Below are 18,585 nucleotides of genomic sequence, written 5' to 3'. Positions count from 1 at the left end.
TCCTTTAAAAAATGAAAATAGGATAATTGACAGAATATTTGTGATATTAAGGTGTGAAATATTATTTTTGTGTTATTGTCCAGATATGAGATAGTCAGTGTAAGAAGAGATTTGATTGTAAAACTTTTCCTGTTGAACTTGATAGGCTACCTGACAGTTGATGACAACTGCTGATGGTGTCAATAACTCACGCACTCACTCATTCACTAATATCAATACAGAGTGCTTGGAAAAGTGTTTTATTTTAGTTAGTATTGGTATTGTACAAAGTAGGTATAATGGTACAGATAAATTAGGTATAAAAAATAAGTGTACAGGTAAGTAGTAAATACCAATTCATTGCTGTGTTCATTATCATCTGCTTCGTTAGAAGTTGGAAGTTACCATGACAATGAATGGTGTTGATTTACATCATGTTTCTGGGCTACTTCTCACCCCTTCATCAGGTGAATGGGCAGAATATGATTACGAATATTTGGTAAGCTGTGTTCTGATTGGTCAGTCTCAAAGGTTACCTGACACGACCTCCCATAAGGTTTTGTTAGACTCAGTATTGGAGTGTAACGAAAGTACTGAGGATAAGGTTACTTAGACTGGTTATACTATCACTGTATATTTTGCTCCTAATCATAATCTGTTATTCTTTTAATGATCGGAAGTAGTTCAGAAATGTTGTGTTGTAGATATTAAAGCTGTAAATCCATGCCATTCGTTGTCATGTTCATCATCATGATTACACTGCATGTGATATGTACAACAAATATTTGCTCACAAACAAAATGAAAGTTATCATTTTTAGAACTTGAATGTTACAGTATGTACTGCATTAAGTTTACATCATGTTACCCAAATCACATTGCCTTTTCATGCAGAAAACCGTTTTCAATGCCTAGTAGAGACCAGTGTTAAAGGTACAACCTTATGCAGATGTCCAACAGTCTGTGATGTACCATGGCTGTGCTATCACGATACCATGTTTTCACTTGTAGTTGGTACTTGAGTTTAATGCATTCTTGTGTACAAGTTCTTTGAGGATGAGATATTTTACATATCTGTGTCATATTGATTTAGTTGAACAAATAAGATAACAAACTTGAACATGTAAACATTCTGATAAAACATGGCACTACTATTTTAGTTGTATAACTTGGGAGATATGCATTGTTTTACAGGCAGATATTATGGTTATTGTTGGTATTAATAATGAAAATAAGCCAGAATCAATGATCATATGTACCCACTGAATGTTTATTTTAGTCTGTGACTCATCACAGAAAACTGTCACAGTACTTTATCATTTGTGGGGGTTACTATGGCAACAAAATCACAGTACTTTATCATTCATGGGGTTGCTATGGCAACCCTGTCATGGTACTTTATCATTTGTGGGATAACTATCACAACAATATCACAGTACTTTATGATTTGTTTGTGTTCCTATGGCAACACTATCACATTACTTTATCATTTGTGGGGGAACTATGGCAGTACCTTCACAATACATTACCATTTGTCTGGAAAAATATTAATGATATCCATATGAAAATCATGAATAGTATCATGCATTAACTTTTGTGATAAAAAAAAGTTTAATGTTCTCTCAAGATGTGAGTTTAGGGCTTTATTCATGGTCTGCTTTCAGACATTTTGGCATTTTTGTTCAAAGATAAACCTACGATGTTTATTGACAAAGGATTGTATATAATTATCAGCTATTAAGTAATGTCTATGATCTATATTGATAATCAGCCTTAATAACAATGGCAAGACTATCACAACATTGTAAGAGGTACTTAGCAATGGCAGCACTACTACCATACTATATTGATTGTTATGCATCTGTGGCACCACTATCCTAATACTATATCAGTTGTGTTTGACTATGACAATTCCTTAATCATATTTAACAATTGTATTGTAACATTGTATTGAAATTCTAACTATATATATGTGAGTTTTGTCTGCATGAATGCCACACTCAGCAATATTCCAGGTATATGATGGTGGTCTGTAAATAATCAAGTCTGGACTAGACAATCCAGTGATAGGCATAATGAGCATCAATGTAAGCAGTATGGATACAATGACTTGCACCATCCAAATCAACGAGTCTGAACATGACCATTGACATGTGAAACCAAGTCAGTGAGCCTGACCCCAGATCTTGACTTAAGACCAGCTGAAGTCCAATTCTAATGAGATCAGCATAACCCCTTGATCCCAATATTCACTACATACAGGAAGCATGGGCTGCTAGGTTCTAGCCATGATCGTTCTATATGAGACAGGTGCAGTCTGGGATACTAAGGGAAGCGCTTGACCCTAATTACATCAATCTCCATGGAACCAGCTTGATTGGGTGCAAATGATGAATTTGCCTTCAGAAAATACCAAATATAACTTGCTTTTCCTTTCACTTTTAGATGCATTTTTGTGGGCCATGCAGAATTTTATGGTCAGACATTCACAAGGATGTATGACCCCTTCTTACGTGATCACTTCTCACGTATATGTTACATCGTCTAATGCATCAGCATAACTGTGACAAAGATCACAAGTTACAAAAGACACAACGCCTGTTCTTTGGCAGGCCATGTTTAGTGCTCTGCCTATTTCCAAGAGCTAATGTGTTGGTGAAGCTCACTCTGTCTGTTCCATATTGCTCCTGGAGGGCTGTGATGTTGACGTCCTCTGTATAGAACACCTCAACATGAAGTGCTCGGGTCGTGTGTACTGTCAGTCCCTCTCTGTAAAGGAACGGGTTGTCGTAGGGGTCCAGCTGAAGCAGGGTTGCCTCACAGAATCTATCCGTGTCCGAACCTTTTCTTGTCATGACAACTGTCACATAATGAGCTTTGTAGGTGCAATAAAAATCAGTGAAATATATATTCGTGTTTTGTGTGAAGAGCGCTTCAACTGGAACATCAAGTCTGCGGTTGCCATAATATGAGGATATAGGAATCATTCCAGTCCTTCTGTCAAGGGAGACGCTGAAAAAGAGACCATCAATGTTGTTGTTGATTGGGGAGTGTGCATCTCCATTCCGGTCTTTGATGTATTTCGCCATCAGTCCAGCCTTGCTTTCCATGATGTCGTCCATTTTCTCGCGTGGCTTGTTTCGGAACATCACCTTGACTTCATGTGTCGATGAATCTCGTAACATGAATGACTCTGCTTTTGCCCTTAGTCTCTCCAAATCATCCTTAGTCATCACTGTTAACATAAATATTATGGATCATTCAAACGTTTCTGTAGTGTTATGTATTATGCATGGTAAAAGAGCGCTCTGTTGATATTGTATTGTTTCTGATGAGATTCAGTAGAGGGTAGTGGTGTGGTTCCAATCCACAAAGCCATCAGTCATAACTCTATAGTATATCAGGCTCCTGGTCATTACATGACCACCATGGGGTCAGTTAAAGTCAGGTTATTTTGTTATTTGTCAAGCTGCTATGAGATGTGATTCAGTATGAATGCAAAGCATCTTATGAACAATAGGATTCTTGATTTCTTTCTGATTCTTTAGAGTAATAGTTTGAATCCGGTAATTTGTTTCGCACCTGAATTCAAGGTAAAATCTTTTGATTTTCGTTGACATTGGTACTTTTTGTGTCCATGGTGATCTGTCCTTGTTGTCTGCAGGATGATTCCATTATAGGCTTGTCTGGGGGGTAGTGGGAATGGAACCTTCACCCCCAGGGCAGGCATGGGGGTCTCAAGGAGATACTGGGTGTCATCACGGCACAGGTATATGAGAGTGGTGCATGAATCAGGGAGACTCTGGTCTGCCAGTATCTTGTAGTCTGCTGGTGGGGTATATCGTGTAGAGACTTCAAAATCCTCCTGTTGAACAGAAATTTTAATTACATATTACATTAAGGCTGAATGAATATTTAGAAGTTTGGCTGGGATTGTAAAAATGACTGCTTTGACTAATGCTGTTATGTATTTTGGCGTGGTATTCAATACATTTGTAGCAAAAATGGGAAATTGATCATTGAAGCCCCTTGAACTTTCTTGGTTTCGTTATCAGTAGCATACATGTCACATCGACAAAACATGACATAGTGAATGTTGTCTAATATTCACAATGTAATGATACAGTTGCTGCAAATTTGGTACCAAATAATGGATGATGACGATTGATCTTCAGCAGTCCCTTCTTGTTGGAAGAGGGGACTGACACTAACAAGAACGGAGGTGAGGCTCACTGACTTAATTGTCACATGTCATTGTATCCTAGTTTGTAGATTGATGTTCATGATGTTAATCACTTGATTGTCATGTCCAGCTCCAGTTATTTACAAACCACCATGGTATAGCTGGAATATTGCAGGTTGAAATATCTCATGTTGGCGCCTGAATCACGTCACAAATGATCTTAGATGGGTGGATTGATTCAGAACCCCCATCGCCCATTGTATATGGAGTTTTGCTATTCATAAAACATCATTCACTCAGATGTTCCTAACACAATAGCAGAAATGTCTGCCTTGTTGATCAGTGAATGACTGAGTGAGTTTAGTTTTACACAGCTTTTACCTGTATTCCAGTAATCATAGTAATATCACAACAGATTACTCCAGACGATGGGTTTCACAAATTGTATCCATGTGGGGAATCGAACCCGTGTCTTTAGCATAACAAGTGAACACTTTAACCCCTAAGCTGGCTAACCCGCCTCCCCTCCTTCTTAGGGAAGACGTCCCACTTACCATAGCCATCCTGGTAAACACCAGTCTTTTTGAGAGCAGATTGTTAATGTTGCTGAGTCTTAGTGACTCTTCTGATCCTGTAAGCAAAAATATATTTGGTTGGTTTTTTTCATACAGCTTCTTTCTCTTCTGTCTTTGCTGTTTCTCAGCATCTTGTATCTTAAATTCCATCATGAATTCCTCATTAACATATGGGAAAGCATGAGTACAGGTTAAAGCAGAGATTACTGTTCACAGGAATTGGACATACAGGAAATGTTTTAGTGTTTCTGATTCCAAGGGAAGTAACTCTAACCTGAAGTAGTCATAATGCTAACCAATACACAGAAAATTCTGAAATAGTTTTAACTCCTGATGTCTTACACTGAGGATATGGTTGTTGCTATGAACACATAATACAGGTAAACTGATAATTATCCATTCTTTCATTTAGTGAAAATGTGGAGATATGATCTATATGTGTTAAAAACCATATATTACTGTAGATAAGACAGCCTTATAGATAAGCCAACCCCATTGTTTGACCCTTAAAATCAGTTTAATCACCGGTAGATCACCGGTAGATCACCGGGAAATGTGAAATGTGTACAGAGCTGATTACATAACAAATCTAACATTATAACACACTTTTTTTGTCAAGCCCAGTTGTTTTAATATTTTTGTCAAAATGCATGTAACAAATTAAGCTTCTAATAAACCAAAATGAATGTTCAGTTTGAGTTCATTATAACCACTGAATGACAATTAGTACTGTAGGTGTACACAGAGCGTCCCTGAAGTATTAGACTTAATGGTCACATGCAACCAAAAAACAAACAATTAAAACACAATTATCACCTATTCATGAGATATAATATACATTGCTGATTGTGAAAAAAAAAAATTATAAGCATACAATCGCAAATCAAAATTGCAATATTTTGTACTTGGGTTTACTTCACTCGAAACAAAGCACCCAGGAGTCTGAACCCAGTCAGAGCAGGTGTATGTGCACTCAAGTGTAGCAACGTCTTTAGCAAACTAAGGTCATAATGAACTAAAATTTGTGTTCATTTTTAGTTCGTTGTAGCCACAGAAACTGTACATATTTCAGATTGTATCCAATATGACAATTAGTACTGTATGTGTACACAGCGCATACCTGCAGTATTAAGAACATTTGGTTTTAAGAAGTGTTAAGGAAAATATCAACCTGTCCATGATCGAACTGTGAAACTGCCAGAGTTGAGCACTTGAAACATGCATAAACTTTGTTGGACATTCGGCACTATCTTCACCCCATACACCAACACAGTAGGTCCGTCATCATCGGTTGGATCCAGTGTCAGATCGTCTTGGTCCAGATCCTCAATTAGGTACACAGCATGGAGCGTATCAAATGGTTTGTGCACCACCACAAAGAGATGTGTAACTTCATCCTCGCTCCAGGACAATGTCACATTAACATCATGTATTTCAGTCTTTAACGAAAATGCAAAAGATTTACCCTGAAACAGAAATCGAAACACCTGATTGTAGAGCTGGCTATAAATAGAGGTCTTAAGCGATTGATGGTCATTTAATAAATGTCTATTCATTATTGATAAATATCGGAGATGTAACTTGGAGCAAAAATGTCTGAAAGAAATGGATATATCTAGTTCACCCACCTGTGATGGTACCTCGTAAAGATGGGAAAGCTACATTAAATCATTGCAAGGGAGCTGAGATTAGTAATACAATATATCCAGTTATTGGGAAAAATCAAAGCACCTGGAAGTAGCTGAGCTTAACAATGGAACTATATAAATGTTAGTATAATGATAATTATATCTTACATCGTCCTGAAGTTGGGAAGTACAGAATTGAAAAAACTTTATGGATGACAAGTTCTTTTATTTGTGACTGTGACGTTAAGATGCAGATATTTGTACCATTGTCATGTGACGTTAAGATACAGATATTTGTACCATTGTCATGTGACGTTAAAATACTGATATTTGTACCATTGTCATGTGATGTTAAGATACAGATATTTGTACCATTGTCATGTGACGTTAAGATACAGATATTTGTACCATTGTCATGTGACATTAAGATGCAGATATTTGTACCATTGTCATGTGACGTTAAGATACAGATATTTGTACGATTGTCATGTGATGTTAAGATACAGATATTTGTACCATTGTCATATGACGTTAAGATACAGATATTTGTACCATTGTCATGTGACGTTAAGATACAGATATTTGTACCATTGTCATGTGACGTTAAGATACAGATGTTTGTACCATTGTCATGTGACGTTTCGTTACAGATTCTTATACTGTTATCAAGCATGACGATGATACAGATATTTGTATGGAAACGCCATGCTGACAAATTAAAGAAGCTGTTGTCCTTAAAGTTTTGTTCTAAATAATCTTTCCTATCGACCAAATATCCAGCTATTGATAATTTTTGCCAGCCCAACTTGACAGGTCGTCTTGACACTGCTACGTGAAATACTCCCAACTAAAAAGTCGTCCTTCTGTTGTGCATGTATTGACTCTTGTGGTAACTATTGATTATATATTGATTATTGATCAGTTTAGTTTAATGCAAATCAAACATAATTTATTTTCTGATGACACACAATTGTTTTTTGTTCAATTTAAATTGATTTTGCAGGGCCTCCTATGAATATTGGACAATGAGTATACACATGTTAATGATGTATTTTTTTAATTTATAGTTGTCTGTGCCTATTCAGCTGAGGGTTTTCACACATATGTAAGATCTTGCTTAATGTTTACTTTACATCAGTGTATTTGGTGTTCCAAGTGTCACTAAATTCACAACAGTGACATATTTAAAAATTGTGCTAAAAAATTATGGAAAGAGGGGTTCACTGATTTTGTACGTGACATGAGGGTAGGGTGTCACTTACTTTGGACATAAATTTTAGAGCTGGGGTTATTTGCATTGTACACGTTCCTTAAAAATTGTCATCATGCACACACGCACACCATCAAATATGACAATATGTGCAATGGTAGTCATCATGTTCACAAACACCAACTCAGTCATGCAGCAGATAGTCGTCATCTATTAGTTATAGAAGTATTCTACTTACAGTGTCGGCCATACTGATTGCCAATGTGAGCAAGTCCCTCCACCAATGTTACACCACCACGTGCATGTCAATGTCTGTGTATATCACATCCAATAGGAGGGAGATATATGATATAAATGCTGATACCTGACCAGTCGTGTGTGAACAATGTTGGATGGTCATGCAAGCCTCTGTTTTACCTTTCCAGGAAAGATATGTTGTTTCCAAGATATGTATTTATAGTTCCAGCACATCGCATGCAAAAGGTTAACAATCAATATTCATGTCAAAGTCTATTGTTATGAAGGTGGTAACTGTGCAGTAACAAACACGTGAAACTGTCTAAAATGCGCAGTTTGTGCATGATGATTTCCAAGTGGTCTATAATGAGTTCAGCTTATAGCAAACTGAAAGTGAAAGTACAGATTACTGATTGAAAAACAGCTACTCAAGCTATCTTTCTCTGCTGACAAGGATGTGTTGTTTGTTTTTTCTAACAAACCTGTCAAAGTCGATTGTTATGGCCATCATATAGCTGGAATATTGCTGAGTATGACGTAAGATTTAACTCTCACTATTTTTATGGAGGTGGTATAATATACAGTGTAAGCTGTCAACACCAGCGTCTGTCCAATCCGGCAGGTTGTCAACAGCAGCATATATTCTCAGTCCCATCTTTGGCTTGTACATATATCATCAGCTCCATAATCTGGCACATTGCTGGATTAATTCTTCAGTCCCAGTGAGTGCCAGTTTAGCCAGCTTACACTGTACAATCAGTTTCTTTGCAAGTCTTTTTCTATTATTTCATTTTTTTTTACTTTTAACTGTTATTTTTTGCCAGTGCTAACCTTGCAAAAATTGACATAGTGGTTTTGTCACCATGAAAACCATTTTGAAAGTATGAAATGTCGTGTTTTCCTCTTAGTCTGTTATTTTAGTGTCATTTACACTAGGTATGCAAGTGATTCCATGGCATTTGTTTGACTGACTGAATAGTTTACATTCATTATAAATGACTCCTTAGATTTTTTATGATCTCTGTCTTTTCCCACAATGAAGCACATGCGACAAATGTGGTCTCACATTGGGCAAGTGAGTTTGTTCAAAATTGCCTCTCTTCACCCAGCAGAAAATGGGTACCTGGTGGGATGTCACATGACTATTAACCTTCTAGCACCTCATAAAGCCACTTTGGATTATGTGGGATATTAACATCCATTTTCATAAAGAGCATTCCCTTGTTGTGTGGAATTCAGTGCTGTATTACTATAGTAGCCTTAGAATTATCAAATAATGAGTGAGTGAGTTTGGTTTTACGCCGCTTTTAGCAAAATTCCAACGATATCACGGCGGGGGGACACCAGAAAATGGGCCTTACACATTGTACCCATGTGGGGAATCGAACCCGGGTCTTCGGCATGACCAGCGAACCCTTTAACCACTAGGCTGACACACCACCCCTATTATCAAACAAAAGTGACACGCCCACCATATGAAGTCTGAAATGTTTGTCAGAAGTAAAACAGAGATGCCAACCACTCTGATTTTGGAGGAGTTACTCTGATTTTCAAACTCAAAATCCACTCTCTGATTTGTCTATAAAAAACTCCGATTTTTAGAAAATACAAATATTTATATAAATTTAGAATGTTTGAAAGAATTTTAGTAAATAGCCATTTGAATATGTTCATTTGAGTTAAGTATTTTCTGGTTAAGTATGCCCAGAAATTGCATATTTCCAGCAGACTAAATCAATTAAATCAATTTTTGTAGGGGAGATATTGTTAATCCAGCTTTTTCCTTTGACATTATGGTAATGCCTTCTATGCATCATACCCATGAAGATCCGTGTTAGAACTGATCTTCAGCAAGCCATACTTGTCGTAAGAGATGATCAACTGGATCGGGTGGTCAGGCTTCCTGACTTGTTTTACACATCATTCCCAATTGCACAGATAGATGCTCATGCTGTTGATCACTGGATTGTATTTACAGACCACTGCCATATAGCTGGAATATCACTGAGTGTGGTATAAAAATAAATGCACCCACTCACTTTACCCATCATCCATTTTGCCCTGTTATTCTGATCTTTCATCAACTCCTCTGAAACCTCTTGCTTGTTATCTCTTTTCCAAAAATTCTAGCACAGTTGGTCATGTTAACAGTCTCGACGTATCCCAAATTGTTCAGCAATATATGTATGAGCATCCACTGCTTCCTATTCAAATGGCTATAATTTGCACACATTAGCTGCCCTGGCACATCCCCACACTTATATATTAGTTGATAAAGGTGAGCTTCTGTACCTCTAGTAGTACTGATGTAAATGATTGTAAATCAGCAAGACTGATGTGACTGGTAAACAGCTACACTGATTATGTGGCAACAGATAACATCAGATGATTAGTTTTATCTTATCATGATACATTTCAGTTTGTTTTTTCATAAAAATGGAAACAGTTCTTTTTCAGTTGTTGCTGTTGTTGTTGTTTAAGGGGTGATGGGGTACTCTAGTGGTTAAAGCGATGGCTAACGGTCCGACACTGACCCAGGAAACCACTGCCAAATGGCAGCCTTCACTGCAGGGAGACATGCCATATATTTACTATAGAAAAAGCCGAGGACGGGTGGTTAGAAGTTTTTTATAGAATTTTCATCGATACTGTGGCAAAGTGTATGTCACCAGAACAACAGCCATCATTACTTCCTGTGTTGGAAAATGTTATGTATGCAGTTTCAAGACATGAAAATCATCATTACATGGGTGATATGTAAACAATGACTCACCTCCTACTTTCATCACTGACATGCTCTGATATTTCGTGTCAGCTCACTATTGCCACAAAATCATACTCATAAGCCACTGATCTGAACGATCACACTGATTGAAAATAGTTAGCATCTGCATCTTAGCAAATTTGATTTCAAAAATATCACCTATTATGTCCTCTGTCATCCATCGCGTCAGGGTAGAAAAACAAAATGAAACAGATAGCGTACTTGCCAGTATCATTCTGAAATGTTTATGATTATGATAAATATGGTGAATCAAATTATCAAAATACAAAAATACAAAAACATATACAGATCAAGACAATGAATTTGTTATTTTATGTTCCTGATAGTATACTGAATATACAAAAAAACATGGTATGATTAGTATGTTAATTAATACATTGGCGTACATATATTTTGAAGAACTTATAAGACAGATGAACATTCCAATATTTGTGTACTGTTTAATTAAGGGTGATTTTTACCTATGACAACTGTCATAAATTTGCTATACATCGATTATTTTGAGAATGATAACCCAAGTGTTCTTAGAATACATCTGACACAAATCATCTGACATCAGCAATTATTCAGTCAGATATCAGTTAACCAGTTTGGTTGCATGCTGTTATGGACTTTTCGCTTTACTTTATTATTCTTTACATCAGTGCATGCGTTCATAAATTAACTCACCATCAGTGATCTTGCTTTGGAATTTTGAGTGATTTGCTCAGTACTTGTTGACCAGTTCACTATGGTGATTTTATTTTTTTAAATCCTAATTTTGTGGTGTGTATCTAGAAACTGTATCTTTATATAGATATTGGGTAGTATGTTAACACCTAAATTTGTTTGGTCTAAAGCACTGACTACTCTTGGTGCACACAGTAAAAAGGATGTCATTGCATTGTGAAGATGTCAAAAGAAAGTTGAAAATAAAATAATGTCAAGATTAAGATCAAGATCAAGAATCTGGTCCATTCTATGGGACACCAATGCCAAGCAACCATTGATGCTAATGGTGTCCAAACAATATACTGACTGCAACCTTGACCTTGGAAGACTCGTCATTTGTGACATACAATTTCTGGCAGCATTGGAACATTAATGTTCATTCAATTTTTCTTCATGACTGCCCTGTATTACTGAACCTTACGTGTATAAATTGATAACAATTTTCGACAATGCATTTCTTTTTTTGAGTAGTATATGATGCTCCAATGTGTAATCAGCCACCAAGTAGCATCACATAGATATTGCCATACCATGAGTACCTTTTGAAGTTCAATGCCTATTGCATCACTGTGATCAGCCCAGAGTTATGTTGAAATGATAATTGATATACCAAATGAATACAAATAATAAATAGGCCATATTCTTCTATTATTATTCATATTTGAAAGCACATGCATTGGTATATAGACATTGTTGAGTGAATCATTTGTGTGTTTCAAAAGTATTAGATGTAATTATTATTACCTATATAATGTAATGTAAAAACCATTTTCTAGTTACAATGACTGGGTGTTCAGTTTGTTTCCAACTCACATAACAGGAGTAAAAGGGGGCCAAATCAACGAATTACACATCATCAGATCTCCCCAAAATGAAGATGGTAACTATATTCAATCAGTGTGGTCATTCAGGTCCATGGCTTATGTGTACGATTTCATGGCAATAGCAAGCTGACACGAAATATCAGAGCATATTGGTGATGAAAGTAGGTGTGTCACTGTTTACATATCACCCATGTAACAGCGTTTTTTGTGTCTCGATACTGCTTAAATAACGTTTTCCAACACTGAAAGTAACGATGGTCATTGTTCTGGTGACAAACACTTTGCCATAGTATCGATGAAAATGCTATGAAAAGCTTCTAACCACCCATCCTCAGATTTTTCTATAGTAAATATATGGCATGTCTCCCTGCAGTGAAGGCTGCCAATCGGCAGTGGTTGCCTGGGTCAGTGTCGGAGCATTAGCGCAGGCGCAACAGGCCCATGGAACCAGGCTGAGTCTAAATAAACATAGACTCAGTATTATTCATGACACTACTCTACTTAGGAGGTCACATCAGGTAACCTTGAACCTGGAAAAAGTTTGTACTCAAATGATTCTCAATGCTATTTTCCATACAATCACTTCCAGGTGATGCACATGGAACATGCTAGCGCACTGTCAACAGTAAGTAAACAGTCACTGAAAATAGCGTTTTTTGTCAATATTCAAGGATGTCAGCTCGCGTCCGTCTCATGTTTGATTGGACAGTCACAGGTCGCTCAAAGGTTACCTGACGCGATCTCCTACGAGGGTTTGTTAGACTCAGTAGAGGAGTGTAGCCAATAATACTGAGACTGAGTTTACTTAGATTGCCTAAAACCAAACTCACTTACTATTGTTTTTGTGTGTTACTGTGTAATTATAGGTACAATTATAGATACTGCAAACACAAACCAATGTCTTTAAAACACCCATAGACTCCCAACTGAAAGAACACAGGGATCAAATCATTTGCCTGATAGAGCTACTTCCCTTCTTTGGCCTAATTTGTCTGAAACATTATATACAGAACACAGCTGGAATATTGGTGATTGCTGCATTAAACAACATGCGCTCAATCACTCACTATGACACATCGAATCGCAGGTCCTCGACTTGGATCATCGCCTGTACGCAGCATCGTCCAATGCCTGGCCAGGAAAGAAGGTACAGACGAGTTCTACACCATCAAGGTGAGGGTGATTTCTTATGCTTTACCACCGTTAGAACTAGAATCATTTCAGGAAGAATTTGTGTGTTTGCATGCAAGGTGCATACGTGTGGAGAATCCCTGATGTAAACACACCTCATTATTGGATGTATTGAAGAAGCCCAGTGGTTAAGCCATTATCTCATCACAGGGGAAGTCAAGGTTTGATTCCCAACATATATGAATCACGTATAATATATAAATTGTGTTTATCTTGTCCCCTGCATTAACTCATTAAGCCCTGGAGCCGCTCCACTGCCCAACACCTGGCACCCCTCACTGACTGTCTGATTGCTGCGACGAGGCTAATTAGTGCTAATCATGCCTGATTTCCCTGGCAGGTCTCGGATATGACAGGAAACTGTCTAGTCTCACAAACAAGTACTGATTATTTAATTGTGTCGTAAAGATGTAAATGGGAAAGAGGCCGATGTGAATACATATATTACAGCATTTCACGTAATTTATTACCTGTGTCTCTCATACCCGTTTGCCAGTGTGTGCTGTATTTTTATCAACACCTACGCGGTCTTTGTACGTACGAGATGAACAAATATACAAATTACTCCTGTCTCTCTCATCATATGGACTGAATTATATTATATTATTCATAATAGATTTTAAAAAGAAGGGGGGGGCTTGGATTATAATCATCTAGATTTTTTGCCAATTCATTGCTCGTGCTTACTGACTATTTCAAGGAAAGTATCAATAGGTGTGTAAGTAACATGGAACATATAGAGATTTGTAGTTTGTCACTTTGTTCATCTTAACTTAACGCGGCAAACATACATCACCATTCATACACATACATACTGCATGATACATTTATCATTACTCGATGCTAAACAGAGCTTCCCATCATGTGAAGGGATAAAATATCCTGAATGTAACGCATTATATCTCAGTTACTCATTATATTGGCTGATACTTTGACCAATCGTATCGTGAGAACCTGTCACATAGGAAGGGCAAGGTGATAGGGCATGGCCTAAATTTCTGAAGAGCACGTTTGGACACTCAAAGTGATAGGGTAGAGATTGATTATTGGCTTTATCGTTGACCAATGGCTATGTTGTGTTACGGCTGTATTAAACTATCATGTAACAATTTGTGTATTGTAAACATAACATCAGTTACTGTAATGATGTATGAAAGAAACACATAAGACATATGGCAGTAGACTGACACTATGATGAGTGTATTCGTTCTCAGATGGTGAATACACATGTCTTAGTATTTTGGAAATGTAAAAGAATAACGACTGAAATGCAACAATTGAAAAGAATGAGTGAATTTAGTTTTACAGCGATTTTAGCTATATTCCAGCAGTATAGCGCGGGCTTCACACATTGTGCCCAACAACTGACAAGAATGGTATACTGTACCATTTGTACAACACAACTAGTGCATAAAGCGTTATTGTCCTTGGAACAAGTCTTTATGGTAGGCCTCAAAACAGTCAACGCACAAAAACACATCACAGCTTGAACATCTGCATTTGACGTCTCGATGTTTGCCAGTCCGTTTCATTGTATGTAAGACTTAAACCAAATGATGTCCCTCTCATATCATTGTGAGAGATTAAATTGTTCAAAACATCTATGTCAATGGCAGTAAAGACGAATTTACGCACATGCATAATAATCTATGAAAGAAGCGTTTTTGCTGATACATTGCTTGTGTATACTGAATATTTTAAGGGAAGTACTAATAAGCTAGTCTGTGACTTACATATAACAGATTCAGTTTGTCGCTTTGGTTCATCTAGATTTAACGCAGAAAATATACGAACATACATGCATACATATTGTATAATGCTATTCCTTGCACATACATAAGACAAAGGGTCATGGGATGGGCGTCATCAAAGTTCCCGAATAGGACGTTTTGTATCTTAACTGTTCAATATAGTCCCTGATTTGTTATCTATGACCAATCGTATCATGAGATACCTGTCACACTGGAAATGACAGGTGATGGGGCGTGGGCTAAATTTCTGAAGAGTACGTTCGGTCACTTGACAGCTTGGATACAGATTGATTATTGGTTAGATCGTTGACCAATTGATATGCTAGATTTCGGCTTTATCAACTCTAGCTATCATGAAAAACTTTGTGTATCGTGAACATACATAATCGTATGGATGCCTGAAATGTACACGTAGGCCTAACAAGCACTTTGACGAGTTAATTTTTTTCTAAGCGCTCAAAGCGCTACAATCCGATTATTTTTACCCCGGATAGCCCAATCCAATCATTGAGTAGAGATAATATTTATTTGCGTATACTTTTTGCGCACACTACTTGTACATCAAACATAATGGCTTGCTGAACATTTCAATATAATCTGCACATTGTTATGAATAAATATCAAAATTCAAGTACACGTATTATAGAATTAAAAAAAGTAACACGATACTGATTTATTGTGATGTATACACTTGTAGTTGAATCTCCCCAAATATTTATGAAGATGGGCATACTTATATTTGTTTTGAAAGCAAACGAGGTTCAGAAGATTGACAATGGGCGTGACTCCACAAAACAGGTTGTCCAATGATGTAAAAGCGCATAAGTTTGTTTTACCCTTGTCACAGGACAAAAGTTTACCTGGACATGCATTCAACCAGAGGCTGTTATTTTGAGGTTGAAAGAGGTGTTCATATATTTAGTGTTGTCTGATTGAATGATTATACGCATCAATTCCGTAACTGATATATTCTCCTCCTTTTATTGACGATGGATCTGGTACACGTGATCATTACACAGGATAAGATAATTACAGAGATCAAATACAAACGTTTCTCACACAGTGCTTATGTAAATTGCATTGAAAAATCACATTTCAAATAAGCATGAAACAGCTTGACAAAATACCCCAGTTACCTTTGTACGGTTTATGTGTACTATATATGTGTATTATGAGTAGATGCAAGAGTTATCACTTCATATTCGATTATGTATTATTGCCAACTTTAAAAATCAATGATCGCAAATGAATTAGGTCTAAATTAGTAACTTGGTTTATTTCAAATCTACACGAACAAGAGTGTAATACAGTAGTGCTATTTATGTCTACGATTCATTATATGAACTATTACAATGAATGAATGAATGATTTAATTTAGAAGAAGGTTTCGTAACCTTGTCACCGTTAATTCAATCAATGTGCAAACATAGTATCTTAGTATTCACTCCCAATGACGAGTAACAAACACGTACCTCCTGTAACAACATCTCATAATCCCCTTTCTCGCAGACATGTGTTCATTTGCCTGTATAAGCCCCCGACATTGCAAGCAATTGTTATCAAAACACATTAATGGTTCTTCTGATTAACACAGAAAGTAATCTCTCTCGTAAGAAAAGCTAATGTTTGATCATTACTGCTAAATTGATTGAAATGATAGGTAATGTTCGAGTTTAAAATGTAAAACCCCCAATACGCGGCTCTCGCTGAATGAGAGTTGCTTTTCATAACCCCCAATATGCGGCTCTCGCTGAATAAGAGGTGCTTTTTATTACCCCCAATATGCGGCTCTCGCTGTGAGAAGCTAATTAATTTGCCGCATATATATGTGGCATTTGCACACTCAAATATAACATGCCAGGACTGTCATCCACCTTATGCATGGTTCAGCTCTGGTGATATTTTTATGTTCGTGATATTGTTTGTATTTCCCAGATCCTGACAATGGAGGACCCTGAGAAGGAGAGCCAGGATGACCGACAGGGGAAGATGTTGATGCACACGGAGTACTCCCTGTTGTCCCTGCTGCATCAGCAGGACGGGGTTGTCCACCACCACGGGCTCTTCAAGGTATTCTCTCCTACCTAAACCTGACAACACAACTTATCTAAAGCAGTTGGTTATCTAACAGAGTTTATCTCCATTCAGGAGATAGCGTGACCCTGGGTCAAGATCATTTCCTTCTTCCTTGTCCTTCCTTCCTTCCACAGCCCATGAGAGCCCCAGTCAGCGCACAGCACAGGCCCTCCCCCTCTCCCTCCCAGCTTCTGAACTTCTTTGTTAAATAAACTTTTATTTATTGTATTTTGTGAGAAGAAATTTTTAATGTGTACTTTATGTTGTCACAAAGACTGACCTTTCCTCAACACTTTGTTTTTATTGACACGCATGGCCTGATGAGTTAAAATGAAACAAACAGCAAGTTATGATTATGATGATACAGATAATTCTAAGGAAATGTCAGTACTTTGTAAGGTAGACAAGTGAGAACCCTGAGACAGAGCTTAAAATATTGTTTAGACTTCCTCCTGTGACATTTTAGAATAAGGTATGTTGAAGACAAACAAGTTTGGACCGACAGCTTATCTATTGTAGTGGTGACGACCCCAAATGTTGCAGATAGCAGAATTATGTCATAAACATTCCCTCTGGATTATAGTTGCCAGTTTCCTGTGGGTGACACAGACATACATAATGAAAATTATTACAGTATAATTTTTCTTCTAAGTCATAGCTATCCCTAGTGGTATACCTGACTTTCTACATAGTTATCTCCCTTAGCTGTGATGTCAGAGCAATGATCGCCACACACCCTCATAATTTTTTCTGTATGGTCACGCACAGACGTGTCAGAGTGGAAGAGACTATTTGATCAAGTCATCTTACAGACTTATTTACATACAGTCAGTAGACATCGCATTTGGTCACATAGTGACTAGATTAGTTTTGTTGTGTTATTTATAATTACTTATGTATTAGGAAGTTTTCATGTCCTTTTGGATTTTTCCTGCCAAATGTAACTTCGTCACCATGTCGCAAAATAAGTGTGTACAATTTAAAAAATTTATGGGTGACCTACATTCACATTGTCTATATGCATCAAGTTTTATGGGAGCCCTTTGTGAAACTGAAGCTCCGTTCTGATTTACCAATGGAGAAATGGATTAATATGGATAGAGCATGTAATCGTGTGAAGAAATGGAAATTATCAGATTCTAATTAAGATTCTTAAAAAAATAAGAAGTCAGCTCTCAACCTTCTACTTCATCAGTGAAATCGGAACATAATCAAAATCTAGATCTAGATCTAGTTCTTCCCCTAGTCAAGCTGATCTGTCAGCTGTCACAGCTGTCAGCTGCATGACTTCATGAGTTATGTAACGACGAAAATATCATGGGCTTGCAAAGGAATTTGATTTCTCTGGCTCCTTAACTCAAAATGACTCATTCCCTGTAGGGTGGCGTGGTGCTCTGTGCGGTTCAGTCCAATATCACCCACGTCCTGAAACCAGG

At 37.2% G+C, this 18,585-nt stretch overlaps 2 protein-coding genes across 2 annotated transcripts in view; one reads left to right on the top strand and one right to left on the bottom strand.

Annotated features, from left to right (window-relative positions):
* The window catches only part of LOC137288075 (serine/threonine-protein kinase 40-like), a 30,860-nt gene that overhangs the window by 4,437 nt on the left and 7,838 nt on the right, over positions 1-18,585 (top strand). The window contains exons 3-4 of the mRNA XM_067820450.1: positions 13,219-13,304; positions 17,009-17,143. Coding sequence (XP_067676551.1) covers positions 13,219-13,304; positions 17,009-17,143 — 221 coding nt within the window. The remainder of the gene's footprint in view (positions 1-13,218; positions 13,305-17,008; positions 17,144-18,585) is intronic.
* LOC137288076 (phytanoyl-CoA hydroxylase-interacting protein-like) lies at positions 224-7,954 on the bottom strand. Its single transcript, XM_067820451.1, has 5 exons — positions 7,813-7,954; positions 5,908-6,202; positions 4,716-4,792; positions 3,561-3,843; positions 224-3,213 (listed from the first exon to the last, which is right to left on the bottom strand). Exons 1-5 carry the CDS (start codon positions 7,822-7,824, stop codon positions 2,552-2,554), a joined length of 1,329 nt encoding a protein of 442 aa, XP_067676552.1. The 5' UTR covers positions 7,825-7,954; the 3' UTR covers positions 224-2,551.

The sequence above is a fragment of the Haliotis asinina genome, chromosome 6 (genome assembly GCF_037392515.1).
Source record: "Haliotis asinina isolate JCU_RB_2024 chromosome 6, JCU_Hal_asi_v2, whole genome shotgun sequence".
Taxonomy (NCBI): Eukaryota; Metazoa; Mollusca; class Gastropoda; order Lepetellida; family Haliotidae; genus Haliotis; species Haliotis asinina.
Note: the sequence above shows the minus strand (reverse complement) of the source record. Positions and strands in the feature narration are given on the sequence as shown.

What these genes read in the sequence shown, in the direction of transcription:
- LOC137288076 (XM_067820451.1), bottom strand. An exon ending in TGTTTACCAGGATGGCTATG is followed by an intron (nt 3,844 to 4,715) that starts GTAAGTGGGACG and finishes TCTGTTCAACAG; the next exon opens with GAGGATTTTGAAGTCTCTAC. An exon ending in AGATTTTACCTTGAATTCAG is followed by an intron (nt 3,214 to 3,560) that starts GTGCGAAACAAA and finishes TTATGTTAACAG; the next exon opens with TGATGACTAAGGATGATTTG.